Below are 15,029 nucleotides of genomic sequence, written 5' to 3'. Positions count from 1 at the left end.
GGTTCAAAAAGTTATACTGAATATTGTAAAACCCTTAACTTATATATGTATGTAACCTATCATTCCAGACTGGCTGCTTTCCAAGTCAAATGAAAATAAGGTAACTCCGCTCTTCAAAAGTGACAGCAAACACGCTTTCACCAATTACAGACCAATCTCTCTTTTGCCTCAGTTCTCAAAAATCTTACAGAAACTATTTAACTCTCGACTTGAATCTTTTCTTGAGAAGCATCATATAATCAATGACGGTCAGAATGGCTTTAGGTCCAAACGAACAACTTCTATGGCGATAACTGAAGCTATTGAGGAAATTACTAATGCACTGGAGCATAAAATATACTGTATGCAGTTGGTATTTTTATTGATCTAAAGAAAGCCTTTGATATCATTAATCATTCAATTCTACTAGATAAAATGGGAAAATATGGAATTAGGGGGCTGGCTGGTGACTGGTTAAAAAGTTATTTAACAGGGAGGGTACAGTTTGTAAAAATGGGTACATTTTTATCTGATACTCTTGGCATTGCTTGTGGTGTCCCCCAAGGGTCCGTGTTGGGGCCAAAACTGTTTAATGTATATATTAATGATATGTTTAATACATCCAAAATACTGAAATGTATACTATTTGCAGACGACATAAATATATTCTACAGTAGTTTTTGGTAGCAGGGTTTGGTGGTAGCGGGGGGGTGTATTGTAGCCCGGAAGAGTTAGGGTTGCAAGGGATTCTGGGTATTTGTTCTGTTGTGTTTATGTTGTGTTACGGTGCGGATGTTCTCCCGAAATGTGTTTTTTCATTCCTGTTTGGTGTGGCTTCACAGTGTGGCGCATATTTGTAACAGTGTTAAAGTTGTTTATACGGTCACCCTCAGTGTGACCTATATGGCTGTTGATCAAGTATGCCTTGCAGTCGCTTACGTGTGTCTGTAGAAGCTGCATACAATATGTGACTGGGCCGGCACACTGTTTGTATGGAGAAAAAGCGGACGCGATAACAGGTTGTAGAGGACGCTAAAGGCAGTGCCATCGCGGCACGCTCTCAATATTGTTGTCCAGGTTATATTCGAGAGAAATTCGGGAGAATGGTTGCCCCGGGAGATTTTCGGGAGGGGCACTGAAATTCGGGGGTCTCCCGGAAAAATCGGGAGGGTTGGCAAGTATGCTGGCGGGGGAGCCATTGAAGTGATAAGTCCTGCTAGTTCTCCAGTCCAATCTCAACAGAAAAAACTTGACGACGGGCAACAGACAGCAGGTAGAGACTCACTACTCTACACTCACTACATTCTGTGCAAAAACATAAATTGCTGGTCTACGTTATACCAATAATATTTGTTCTATAGCATTATTGTGTATGTTGTAATCTAAGTCAGTGTTAATGAAAATGACTAATAAAGTCTCAGTTCATATCCCGAACACTGGCACTAAACATACAGTAGGTAACTAAGATAGCTGCAGGAGCTGGCAACAATTTCGCTACAGTACAATAATATTCGATTCACAAAATATATCCAATAGTAATGTTCACTATTTGTGTAAAGTAATCCCCAGTGACCTGTTTTCCATGGTCTGCCAATTTGTGCAAGAATATTTAGCACAATACTGTGCCATCGTGCTCGTCTTTGTTCTTTCTGCTGCTCAAAGAGGAGTAGAAGACCTGTTCAAGATAGCGGCCGAATTTCTTGTGCCCGAGGACCTAATGCGGCATCTATTCATGTAAGATATCTATGGGCCTGTACATGCGTCATGCTGTCCGCCATTTTGCGGCAGTCAATCGTCAAGATATCAGCAAGCATGCCTTATCACTGCCCTGCTTATTGTTGTAAAAATCGACAAACTGCCGAAAACAAATTGCGTGGGATTACCTTTCACAGGTAGGAGAAATTGTTTCTGTTATGTTACGTACGTATGACATTAGCATGAGAGATAGAGTGGATGGAATTGTGGAAAATGTTAAGCCAGCCCCAAACAACAACAATAGCGAAGTACTGTATTTCCGGATTAAATAACGACTGCAGTTAATCAAATATAATATTGTATAAGAAATAAGTCCCATTCAACTGAACTGTGGATATTCGTGATGGCTGTTAGTAACGTTTCGCGCATTTGAAGGTTTCCCACTGATCTCAAATCGAGGAAGCGGTGGGAATTAGCCCTGCGAAGAGAGGCGTTTACGGCCAGTCCGTCAACCAGACTCTGTAGTCAGCACTTCAGAAAGGAGGACTTCGACAGGACTGGTCAAACTGTTCGAATCAGGGATGGAGTTGTTCCATCTGTCTTCAACTTTCCAACACATCTACAAAGAGTAGGTACACCACTAAAACTATGCTACTCTCCATCTATCCATCCATTTCTACCGCTTGTCCCTTTTGGGGTCGCGGGGGTGCCGGAGCCTATCTCAGCTGCATTCGGGCGGTAGACGGGGTACACCCTGGACCTGTTCTCCCCGTGACTGCGTGGCTTCCCTCTGGGTACTCCAGCTTCCTCCCACCTAGTATATATGATAGTATATTTATGTATCATGAATCAATTTAAGTGGACCCCGACTTAAACAAGTTGAAAAACTTATTCGGGTGTTACCATTTAGTGGTCAATTGTACGGAATATGTACTTCACTGTGCAACCTACTAATAAAAGTCTCAATCAATCAATCAAAAACCTCCAAAGACATGCACCTGGGGATAGGTTGATTACAACACTAAATTGGCCCTATACTATACTGTTTTATAAAATAATTTTGTGGTAAAGTATGTGCTGTGTGTTACTGTACACATATTTATTATTAGGTGTGATTGTTTTCATTTCAGCCAGTAGCAACCAGGACAAGCTTGACATCAAACAAGGCAAACACAGCAACATCTCCAAGCCCGTCAGCTTATTGTTCTCCTCCTGTGGCAGTGGCAGAACCTCAGAATGACCTCAGTCTTGTGAGTATGGAGTACTGTACTGGGTCTGACAGAGCCCTAAACAGCTGTGAGCAACATGTCACTCCTTTCAGACATATTCATATTCAGAAGCTATAAAAAAAGACGTCATAAATGTTCATTTAAAATGAACATAGCTGTGAAAGTTCAATAATAAGGTTGCCTGAATCAAATAAAAAACAATGTCTAAGACTACCGGTACCTACACACCTTATCAAAATTACAAAATAGTTCGTTGTACTGGGATAGTGGCAAATTTAATCAATCAATCAATCAAAGTTTATTTATATAGCCCTAAATCACGAGTGTCTCAAAGGGCTGCAAAAGCCACAACGACATTCTCGGCTCAGATCCCACATCAGGGCAAGGAAAAACTCAACCCAATGGGCTACAATGAGAAACCTTGGAGGGGACTGCAGATGTTGGGACAAACAAAAGGGAGGATGGGGTTTACCTTGCCTCCGATATTATTATTTTGCAGCCCAGATGAGAGCAGTGATATGCTGGTGCAACCCGTCATATGTTGCTCAATGGACAATTATTGAAGAAGAAATGCCCTCCATCCCCATACAAGCAATCCTTGCGGATAACAAATTACAAACCCACATAAATAACATTGATAACCCATGGGTGAAATGGACCCTTAAAGTGTGGAAAATGATCATTAAGGAATACAAAGTCGAGAGTGATATTGCAGTTCTTAAATGGTGTGCCTATGATTCAGAGTTTACAACTAATAAATTAGACTCAAGATTCAAGGACTGGATATCTAAGGGTATAACAGCTTTATGTAGTGTAATGAAAGATTAAAAAAATACTTAGTTTTGAAACTATTAAAAGGACATATTTATTAGAAAACCAAGACTTCTATCGATATTTGCAGTTGCGGCATTTTGTTAATCTGTAGGTGAAAAGTGTCACAAAGACAGTATATGTTTGATTGATTTGTTTACAAAAGTCTTCCATTCAGAAACTATTGATATAAATGTTTCATGCTTGTATAAGGCTGGGATGAGAATCAGCACCTCCAAGTCCGAGTCCATGGTTCTCGCCCGGAAAAGGGTGGAGTGCCATCTCCGGGTTGCGGAGAAGACCCTGCCCCAAGTGGAGGAGTGCAAGTACCTCAGAGTCTTGTTCACGAGTGAGGGAAGAGTGGATCGTGAGATCGACAGGCGGATCGGTGCGGCGTCTTCAGTAATGCGGACGCTGTATCGATCCGTTGTGGTGAAGAAGGAGCTGAGCCGGAAGGCAAAGCTCTCAATTTACCGGTCGATCTACGTTCCCATCCTCACCTATGGTCATGAGCTTTGGGTTATGACCGAAAGGACAAGATCGCGGGTACAAGCGGCCGAAATGAGTTTCCTCCCCCGGGTGGCGGGGCTCTCCCTTAGAGATAGGGTGAGAAGCTCTGCCATCCGGGAGGGGCTCAAAGTAAAGCCGCTGCTCCTCCACATCGAGAGGAGCCAGATGAGGCCGTTCGGGCATCTGGTCAGGATGCCACCCGAACGTCTAACTAGGGAGGCGTTTAGGGCACGTCCGACCGGTAGGAGGCCACGGGGAAGACCCAGGACATGTTGGGAAGACTATGTCTCCCGGCTGGCCTGGGAACGCCTCGGGATCCCCCGGGAGGAGCTGGACGAAGTGGCTGGGGAGAGGGAAGTCTGGGCTTCCCTGCTTAGGCTGCTGCCCCCGCGACCCGACCTTGTATAAGCGGAAGAAGATGGATGCTTGTATAAAGGTCCGTTGAATATGAAATCATACTCAACTTCATATATTAAAACAAAATGGGAGAAGGAAGGAGGGATAACTATATCTGAGGAAGAATGGACAATAATATGGAAATATCAATGGACTTGTACCAGCTCACCCAAGTGGAGGGAGTTTGACTGGAAAAGTTTGATCAGATTTTTTATTACACCTTCTCAGAAGTCTCATTATGCTAACTCCCATGCCTGTTGGAGAAATTGTGGGAACCATGTTTTCTGGGAATGCGCCGCCATAAAGGACTATTGGAAAGAGATACACCAAGCTCTACAGGATATTTTCAAATGTGAGATACCCCTTGAAAGTAAGACTCTGTTTTTCGGACATGTACCTCAGGACTGGCTGAAGAAAGATAACCACTTAATGAATATCCTACTAGTGGCCTGTAAAAAGACCATTACTAGGAAATGGATATCTCAGGAGAGTCTAACTTTGAAGCAATGGATGGAAATCACAATGGGCATATATGAAATGGAGAAGATAACTGCTTTTATTAATTATAAATTGGAGAAATGTACTTCATACTGGGAAAACTGGGTCAATTATGTCACGCCCCATAAGCCTGACTTTAGTGATTGTACTGTTTAAAAAAAAAAAAAAAGGATTGCTCCCTATATGTGTTAATATATGTTTATATTATTTTATTTTATTTCTGATTATTATTATTAATAATGTATTTTTTTTCTTTATTTAATTGATGTATTTGCAAATACTATTTTGTTTTTCTCTGGTTTCTTTTGGGGGGGGGGGGGGGGGTAATGGTTGGGATATAAACAAAAAAATATATTTTGACATTTAGGGAAGACAAGCTGAGATAGGCTCCAGCGCCCCCCGCGACCCCGAAGGGAATAAGCGGTAGAAAATGGATGGATGGATGGAACAGATATATGATATATGATATATGATGTAATGGATAGGAATGTCTGATGCTGGATGTCAATGAAAAAAATAAAAATAAATTAGCACTCAGTTAATTACACATCTAAGGACGCCACTTTATCCATTAAAACCTGTCCATACAAAATAACACATTATAGATGCATGAAAACGATCGATCAACTGCTGTTTTCGTGTGCATATACAATATTGTAGTTGATACCCGGATGTTAAAAGGAGGACAATGCGATGGTCAATCAACAATCACTTTATTAAAACAAGCAACCACAGCCTTTCTGTGTGCACACAAAGCGACTCTCCTCCATAGCATGTCGGTCATTGTATGTTTCAGTCATTGAATTTTATTTTCATGAATGGGAATTAAAAACAAATAATTGGTTTATTTGAATCTTATTTTGAAGCACAAAAAATACAATTGAAAAAAAAAGAGCTCTTCTATTTCAGTGTCAAAGAATCATAATGTGATTGAAAAACAGTTTTATTTCTATTTTATATTTCACACAACAAAAATGAAAATCTTGGCAACACTAAATTGGCCCTAGTGTGTGAATGTGAGTGTGAATGTTGTCTATCTGTGTTGGCCCTGTGATGAGGTGGCGACTTGTCCAGGGTGTACCTCGCCTTCCGCCCGAATGCAGCTGGGATAGGTTCCAGCACCCCCACGACCCCGAAAGGGACAAGCGGTAGAAAATGGATGGATGGATGGAAAAATTAAAATAGTCAGTCTTCAGAAACGAAAAAAAACTGAACAAAAACAAATGTCTTTAAATAGCAAAAAAACGTGTCTCTGGTTCATTTTTTCGTTTCTGCTTGCTGGTCTTTGTGAAATTTTACTGTAAGAAATAAAAATGAAAATCAAATTAGTTTTTTGAATGTGGTTATTGCTCTTTGATGCTGAAAAAGAAAAACGCATAGATTTTCAATTACATTTTTCTTGTTTGAAAATTAATTCTGAATAAACTAATCATATTTTTTGCTGTTCAATTCCCATTCTTGAAAAAAAATATTCTATGACCAAAACATGCACTGACCAATCTCTCCCCCATGAACCCCCTCGTGAGCTCAGTTTGCTCACGAGTCACGACGCATTTACGGACTCGCAGACTGTCGCAAAATAAAAAAATTTTAAGCAGAAACGAACAAACACAAACGCAGATATTTTTTTCAAAATACGCACATTTCTTTCACACCAAGTCGAGTTTGAAAAAAAATGTGCCCACATAAAAACAATTCTGGCTGTCGTGTGCATTTTGTCCAAGCTAGAAAACACAACCACAGATGACTGGCACATAACACCTCTTTATCTTTAAAATCGGCACACACACTTACAGAGTACAATAAACAACGTGACTGCCCCCTGTGTGATAGAGTTTGACACCCCTAGTGTAGTTGAATGTGCATTCCTGACACACACACACACACACACACACACACACACACACACACACACACACACACACACACACACACACACACACACACACACACACACACACACACACACATTTTGTTGGGGGTAGGTATGAGGATGGATGGACTTATATTTACTGATTCATTGCTTTACAAAAGCAATGAATGAATGAATTAATGTGATAACACAGGAAACTCTTTCCTCCCCACTAGGACCACTCTTATGCACTGCCCACATGTCCTGCTGCTATGAAAGCCAGACTCGGCAAAGCTTTGGCCAAGGTAGAAAGTCTGGAAAGAGAGAAAAGAAATGCTAAAGATCGAGAACGGAGGGCAAAGAGCGCACTTTGTGGTCTTCTGGACGATCTGAGAGGGAACAACCTAATAGATAAAGAGCTTAAAAAGAAAGCTAGACTCGTACTCAGGTGAAATTATTTTAAAATGTTTTAGTTATTATTTTAACAGCACATGCTAATCTGAATTTTGGATCTTCCAGTTCACCTCCTGCCAAAACAGGACCAAGAATTCACCAAGAAGAAGAGGGAGTTTGCCCTCCCTCCACCGACACGCCCCTAAAGCCTACTGTTACCCGCGAGAGTCTCTGCACTTAAATCTCCCGCATCAACATACACTGCAAAGGTATTCATCATGGCATTCAAAGCATACTTTTTACATAAGCAGTGCGTATCAACCCTTTCAAATGCGTGATGCAACAGTTGCAAATATCAAGGTAATATGATATATAAAAAATGTGCTTTCAAATGGTCAGAGAGAGTACAGTTGTTGCTGAGAGACAATAATTACAGTAGTACACTACTACCCTCCATCCATCCATCCATTTCCTACCGCTTGTCCCTTTCGGGGTCAACAGGGGGTGCTGGAGCCTATCTCAGCTGCATTCGGGCGGAAGGCGGGGTACACCCTGGACAAGTCGCCACCTCATCACAGGGCCAACACAGATAGACAGACAACATTTACAATCACATTCACACACTAGGGCCAATTTAGTGTTGCCAATCAACCCTTTCTTTATTTTTTTAGATACTATATGAGGCTTGTGCTCACATAATGAGTGAATGCTATTGTTACACTATCAATGATGCCATTGTTCTTAGTGGCATTACTGTCTTTGAATGAGGTCAAATGTTCTGTGCCTATGCAGTATTATATGTAGACATAATAAACATATTAAAATGCATTCTTTTTTTTACAGGTACTTGTCATTGGGTGCATAATCAACATAATACTGTAGCAGCTTCAAAATATGTGATTCATCGCTTCGGCCAGGATCGATTCAACTTTATCAGGGCAACTGGTAAGGATTTACGAATTTTCGTGTTTTTTGTTTTTTTTAAGTGACAGAAAGCTGTGATTGGTCCACTTAGTGGGGATACAGATATAGCGTATATACCGTACTATACATGCAGAAAATACTCTTGTGTGAAGCTGATAATTGACCGTCTGCAGAGGCTTCAGTGTCGTCTGGAGAGCTTTTTTTTAGTGTTTGATAAGAGCAAAAGTCCTAAGTGTTGTGTTCATTGATGTTAATGTATTTTGGTTGTGGGGATGCAACAGTTATTTGATTTTATGATTTTAAAAATGTCGCTGATATTTTAATGCAAAGGCTCCACTACAACATGTTTGTCATCCTCATTCAGACTGAATGTTGATATTTTGTTTTTGGCACAACCTGCTCTGAATGAAAAAAAGTAACACCAGCGGTACACACGCCTACACACATTTATCGGGAGACGCTAGTGTGCTACATTAGCTTAAAAATGGCAGCAGGACAAAGCAGTGAACTGATCTCACCCAAAAAAAAGCTGAAGTCGGCAGTGTGGAAACACCTTGGGTACTTAAAAAAATGACCAGGGAGTCATTGAAGATGATTGCTCACCCATTTGCAAAACTTCCCAAAAGAGAAAGTTGTGGGTAAAGGGTCGAATACGTCCAATATAGTGCAGCTTTACACGCCAAAGTAAAGTTAAGACATATTAACTGAGTTCAATTATGTTAGTGGCAAGTTATTTAATGAAGAATTGAGTTCAATATAAAGGTGTCACTTACAATCAGTAGCTTAGCGTTGAGTCAGTAGGGTGTAAACAAACAGCGACAGGTACTCCTGTCAACAACGTCATTCAGTGACCATTTGTTAGTTTGCTTCTTCCTGCTTGTGTTAAATAAACTATAGATGGCCAGTGTAAAAGACTAACATAACATTGTACAACAGCACTATACCATGGGATGTAATTATGTGCATTACACTTATAGTTAACGCAGCATCAAATCGATGATTAAAAATGAGTAAAATAGGCATTAATGACAGTTGATAACAATAACACTTGAGTTTTACCCACATGAGTAACATTTTCCGCTGAATATTATTACAGTTATTTTTTAATTTTCAATGTATTAACTTTTTATTTTGTACTGTTATGTTAATTGATTATTGTTGTTTCCGAAAGTAATAAATAGCAAAATCTACAGGGTGATTTTATAAATTATTTTGTTGTGAAATTAATCGTACATAATATTACTCAAGACTATAATTGTTCGATGAAAATCTATAATCGTGGCCTCCCTATTTGGTTGTTCATTTAAGGGGCCTGGAATAACAACTCATCGGCAGGCCAATACCGCCTCCCCATGGTCCATTGTGGTGTCTTCTAACGTGGCGGCAGTGGACGGCACTGTCCCTGTCTGCTGTTACGTTTTCTTCAGCTCCAGCCGGTTCACCAGCTTCCAAAAGAACCGGAAGACCTCCCCCTCAAAGGTTAAACCGTCGGTCAGAACGAGGGCAAAACCAGTGTCCTCTCAACCGGTTTGTCCGTGCATACAGGACAGATGGCATCACATTGCAAAAATGACATTGTAACACTAAAATGACAAATTTGGTATTCAAGGTAAAGGCTGTGTAATTAGTCCTTTTCCAAGGTTTGATTGTATTTATTTATTTTTAAGATGTAATTACATAATCGGTTTAATGGGCAGCTGTTATACATCTGTAAATATTAAATTGTGTATTTTATTTTTGTTGAAAAAAAAATTAAAAAATGTATTCCTTGTGCGCTGATGTACTTGTTCATTGTATCAAATGTAACTTATTTAAGAAGTTTTTCTACGTTTTTGTAATGACTTACAAATAACTAAAGGAGACCGTATGCCACTCTGTCGCCATTTAAAAAAACAGTTTTTAAATTTAGTTTTCAATATTTTGCACACTTGTCGGATTGGAAAAATGTTGAACGTTCACTGTGCTGATTGTTTGCAGCGTGTTGAGGTGACAAAGAGGGGTACTTACCTACTACCAAAAACAAATTCCTCATGTTTAGTCAATGTTACAACCTAATATGATTGAGGGTTGTAAAGTTTGCACACCCGTGTGTGGTACTATGTGGTTGCAGAACAAGCCTAATTTAATTAAATACATTTTGGTTTATTAACTGGCTTTGAAAAATACGCTGGAATGTGTATTTTTATTTCAACAACAATATGATAGAAAAAAAAAAAAAACATTTAGAGCAGAAATAATATGAACATGAAGATAAACAAAATCAATACTTTTTAAAATGTGTATGTAAAAAATATTTCCATTAGATGTCTAAATATTCTCATTCATCCAGGTAATTGTCATCTCAGGGCATTCAATCGATCGCAACTGGACTGTATGTTTTGTCTTAGAAGACGTTTCGCCTCTCATCCGAGTAGGCTTCATCAGTTCGTGTTCATAGACTTAGATTGGTCTAGGAGACTAAATCTGACCAATCTAAGTTTGTTTGTTTGTATTTGTTTATTTGAAGGACAATGTGCAGTTAGATTAAAAAGATGGCTGCATCAGATTTAGCAGCATGCTAATTTCCATGTGTAGTCCTTTTATGGCACATTTCACACCCACAATTAAAATGACACAGGATTAAAAATACATAACAAAATTTAAATTACATAATGAAAAGCAATGTAAAATAATTGTAAATACAAGTGCAATACATAGAGAAAGTGCAAATTACAAATCAGTGGGCGGTCAAGTTACAGTATTTTAGCAGCATCATTTGAAGTACAGAAGTATATAAAGTGCAACCGTTTTTATCAAAGTCCACATAACACGACATACAGTTAAGTTAAAGTACCAATGATTGTCACACACACACTGGGTGTGGTGAAATTAGTCTTCTGCATTTGACCCATCCCCTTGTTCACACCCTGGGAGGCGAGGGGAGCAGTGAGCAGCAGCGGTGGCCGTGCCCTGGAATCATTTTGGTGATTTAACCCCCAATTCCAACCCTTGATGCTGAGTGCCAAGCAGGGAGGCAATGGGTCCCATTTTTATAGTCTTTGGTATGACTCGGCCGGGGTTTAAACTCACGACCTACCGATCTCAGGGCGGACACTCTAACCACAAAGCCACTGATGATACCCACAAGGGTGTTATCCAATAGCTATATACACCATTGGTACTGCATACGTAAACAAGATGGTGATATTACACGATTAGACTGGTACTCTGGTGGCCATCAGACTGCTGCGTCAAATACCCGCCTGGTATTGCTAATGTGAGCAGGACTGGTGGTCTAAAAGCCAGTATTTGACTGCATGTGAGAAGCTGTGAAAACATGAGTTGTTCTTTCGATTGTCTGGGAGCCCATTCCATTCTTTGATGGCTTCGTAGGAAAAGGCTGATTGGGAGAAGGCAGACTTTCTTTTTGGAACGTTAGTCACCCCTGGATACAGACCTCAACACTCTGCTTGTTAGTTGAGAGTGTAGCTGTACGTATATTTATAGGGCGGAGGAACAGCATCGATTAGGATCTTATGTACCAGGCGGATATTGGAGTACCTGATCAAGTGTTCAAAGCTAAGTATACTGTATTTTTCAAGTATGTTACAATGGTGGTATCGCAGAGGCTTTTTATGAAGGATTTTCAGTGCTTGATTATGTAATGAGCTGAGAGAATTTAAAACGGTCTGTTTGGCTTGAGACCATGATGACATACAGTACAAGATATGTGATATGATCATTGCATTGAAAAACAATTTAGCTGCTTCCAATGATAAAAAGCTCCTGATGTGCTGGAAGTTGACAATGTTATATTTCAGAACATGACCTACCTTTTTAACATTTTAAACATTTCGTGTAGGATCCTGTATCACGCCTAGGTATTTAACTTCCTCATCATTATTGTTCATGTAACTATTAACATAGATGTTTGGGAGAACACTTTGATTTGGTGTGTTTGAAAAATACTTTGCGACAGTTTTTGTTCAGCGTAAGGCAGTACTCGTTCAGCCACTCTGTTGCTCTGGTCATTGTCTCGGATAGCTTAGCTGCAACCACATTTGCATCAGAACCGTGAGTAAATAAAACTGTGTTGTCAGCATACTGTACATTAAGATCTCCACATCCTCACAGATGGCAGGTAGGTCATTGATGTACAAACTGAAGAGCAGTGGACCCAGAATAGACTCTTGAGGTACTCACAACAACTGAACAGCGAAGTTTTGTCATTTATTCTTACGCGCTGGGAGCGATCTGCGAGGTAAGATTGAAACCACCTGATTGTGTTTGTGGAGAGTTTGAAATTCAATAATTTTGCCAGCAGTACTGAGTGATTAACTGTGTCAAACGCCTTGCATGGATCCAGGAAAACGGCCCCAACCATCCCTCCCCTGTCCAGGCTGGACTTGATCACCTCGAGGAAGTAACAACATATGTTGTGTCGGTGGAGTGTTTGGATCGGAAGCCAAACTGCATGGGATGTAACATATTTGATGAACACAAACTGATGAAACCTACTCCGATGAGAGGCCAAACGTCTTCTAAAACAAAACAAACAGTACAGTTGCGATCGATTGAATGCCCTGAGAGATTTCCATTAGACTTTTCAGAAAACAATCCAAGATATTAAGCAAAATACACGTGCGATGGGAAAAGAATGAAACAGATGAAAGCACCATACTATACATTAATTTGAAAAAATTGTCTGATTGAAATTGTTTATATAATGTTTAAGGTTTTCATGGCCTTTATTTTTCTCAAACCATCATTTGTGAGTTATATATATATACAGTATGTACTGTATGTGTGTGTGTGTGTGTGTATATGTGTATGTATGCATATATGTGTATGTATGCATATATGTGTATATTTATGTTCATGTGTGTGTGTATATATGTACATTGGTATATATGTATATATATTTGTATGTATATGTACGTATAATGTATGTATAATATGTATGTATAATGTATGTATAATATGTACATACAACGTATGTATAATATGTACATATAATGTATGTACAGTATGTACATATAATGTATGTATATATGTGCATATAAACGGTATGTACATATAATGTATGTATATATGTGTATGTATGTCCATATAATGTATGTATATGTGTAAATATATACACATATATACATGCATTATATGTACATATATAATGTATGTATATGCATTTATGTATAAGTGTTTATGTAAATATGTATATGTGTGTATGTAGATATATGTATGTATATTTATATATGTTTGTATATGTATATGTGTGTGTATATATGTATGTATGTGTGTATATATGTATGTATGTACGTACGTACGTGTGTATATATGTGTGCGTATGTATATATATTCCGAATAAAACAAAAATATTTGCTAAACATGACATTACTCTGGACTGTGAATGTGGAATTTTTCTAGTAGACATGCTGGAATATATTCCACTTGAAAAGAGGGAATTGATGCCTTTATTTTGAAGGGAATGCGACTCCCCATCCGGAAGTGTTACTCAATTGGCTGAAGGACAACTGACGACTTCTGTGAATACAACATGAACGTTCTTGGCGTGAAGAAAAATGTCTGCTGTGTTACCTGATGTAGCTGAGCAGCTTTTCCGAGATATCCATAACATTTACCAGGAAACATCTCAAAGTAAGATCAACGATACATTAAGACGAAGTATTATGTACATCTTGCAACATTTTGTATACGGGGGTGATAGTGGTCTAAGTGGCCAGACTTGTTGAAGCGAGCACTCGCTTAATGTGAGACATAATTATGTCGGTGGCGACGTCATATGTATTTTAGTCAACGAGAAATAGTTTCCTGTTAGTCCTTAAAGTTGTTGTTACAAAAAATACTTTGACCAGTTCTACCACTCTTGATGCGGTTTGACGTTCTGCCGCTAGAGAGTGCTGCTGTTTCACACATTGTCGCACTCCAATTTTTTAAATTACCATTGTTCATTTGATTTATTTGCAAATACAAACTATGTAGTTTCCAATAAACTAAAACAAACAAAAAATTGTTACACGTAGCTTATGTCACAAAAAAAATGCTATTTATTACGTTTTGGTAGTTTGGACAAATTGCAGTACTGCAGTACTCAGACATTTTCTGCCATGACCCCCTTTGGGGACAGACATATTTTTGGGGGCCCCTCAGTTTAATTACCATTGAGCACTTTACAAGATTTATTTATGTATCAGTACAAATCCCTGTGTGAGTTACATTCTTTATATAATCACCATGAATAATATGAGCTGAGATAAACACATTTTCATATTAAGTACATTTGTAACATTTAATTAAAGGCCTACTGAAATGAAATTTTCTTATTTAAACGGGGATAGTAGGTCCATTCTATGTGTCATACTTGATCATTTTGCGATATTTCCATATTTTTGCTGAAAAGATTTAGTAGAGAACATCGACGATAAAGTTCGCAACTTTTGGTCGCTGATAAAAAAGCCTTGCCTGTACCGGAAGTAGCGTGACGTCACAGGTTGTGGAGCACCTCACATCTGCACATTGTTTACAATAATGGCCACCAGCAGCGAGAGCGATTCGGACCGAGAAAGCGACAATTACCCCATTAATTTGAGCGAGGATGAAAGATTTGTGGATGAGGAAAGTGAGAGTGAAGGATTAGAGGGCAGTGGAAGCGATTCAGATAGGGAAGATGCTGTGAGAGGCGGGTGGGACCTGATATTCAGCTGGGAATGACTAAAACAGTAAATAAACACAAGACATATATATAC

General features: G+C 39.1%; 2 protein-coding genes across 5 annotated transcripts in view; both read left to right on the top strand.

The window, feature by feature from the left end:
• The first annotated feature begins 1,722 nt into the window (after positions 1–1,722).
• LOC133650676 (THAP domain-containing protein 6-like) lies at positions 1,723–10,059 on the top strand. Its single transcript, XM_062048209.1, has 7 exons — positions 1,723–1,871; positions 2,110–2,302; positions 2,805–2,924; positions 7,206–7,417; positions 7,489–7,631; positions 8,206–8,307; positions 9,595–10,059. The coding sequence occupies exons 1-5, from the start codon at positions 1,744–1,746 to the stop codon at positions 7,601–7,603; spliced, it is 768 nt and encodes a 255-aa protein (XP_061904193.1). The 5' UTR covers positions 1,723–1,743; the 3' UTR covers positions 7,604–7,631; positions 8,206–8,307; positions 9,595–10,059.
• Positions 10,060–13,757: 3,698 nt separating this feature from the next.
• The window catches only part of zswim7 (zinc finger, SWIM-type containing 7), a 65,345-nt gene continuing 64,073 nt past the window's right edge, over positions 13,758–15,029 (top strand). For all 4 annotated transcript variants that reach the window (XM_062048210.1, XM_062048212.1, XM_062048214.1 and 1 more), the window contains exon 1: positions 13,758–13,920. In XM_062048210.1, the coding sequence (XP_061904194.1) occupies positions 13,845–13,920 (76 nt within the window). In that variant the 5' untranslated portion in view covers positions 13,758–13,844. The remainder of the gene's footprint in view (positions 13,921–15,029) is intronic.

Source organism: Entelurus aequoreus, linkage group LG05 (genome assembly GCF_033978785.1).
Source record: "Entelurus aequoreus isolate RoL-2023_Sb linkage group LG05, RoL_Eaeq_v1.1, whole genome shotgun sequence".
Lineage (NCBI taxonomy): Eukaryota > Metazoa > Chordata > Actinopteri > Syngnathiformes > Syngnathidae > Entelurus > Entelurus aequoreus.
The sequence above is the reverse complement of the archived record's forward strand: the minus strand, read 5'-3'. Positions and strand labels throughout refer to the sequence as shown.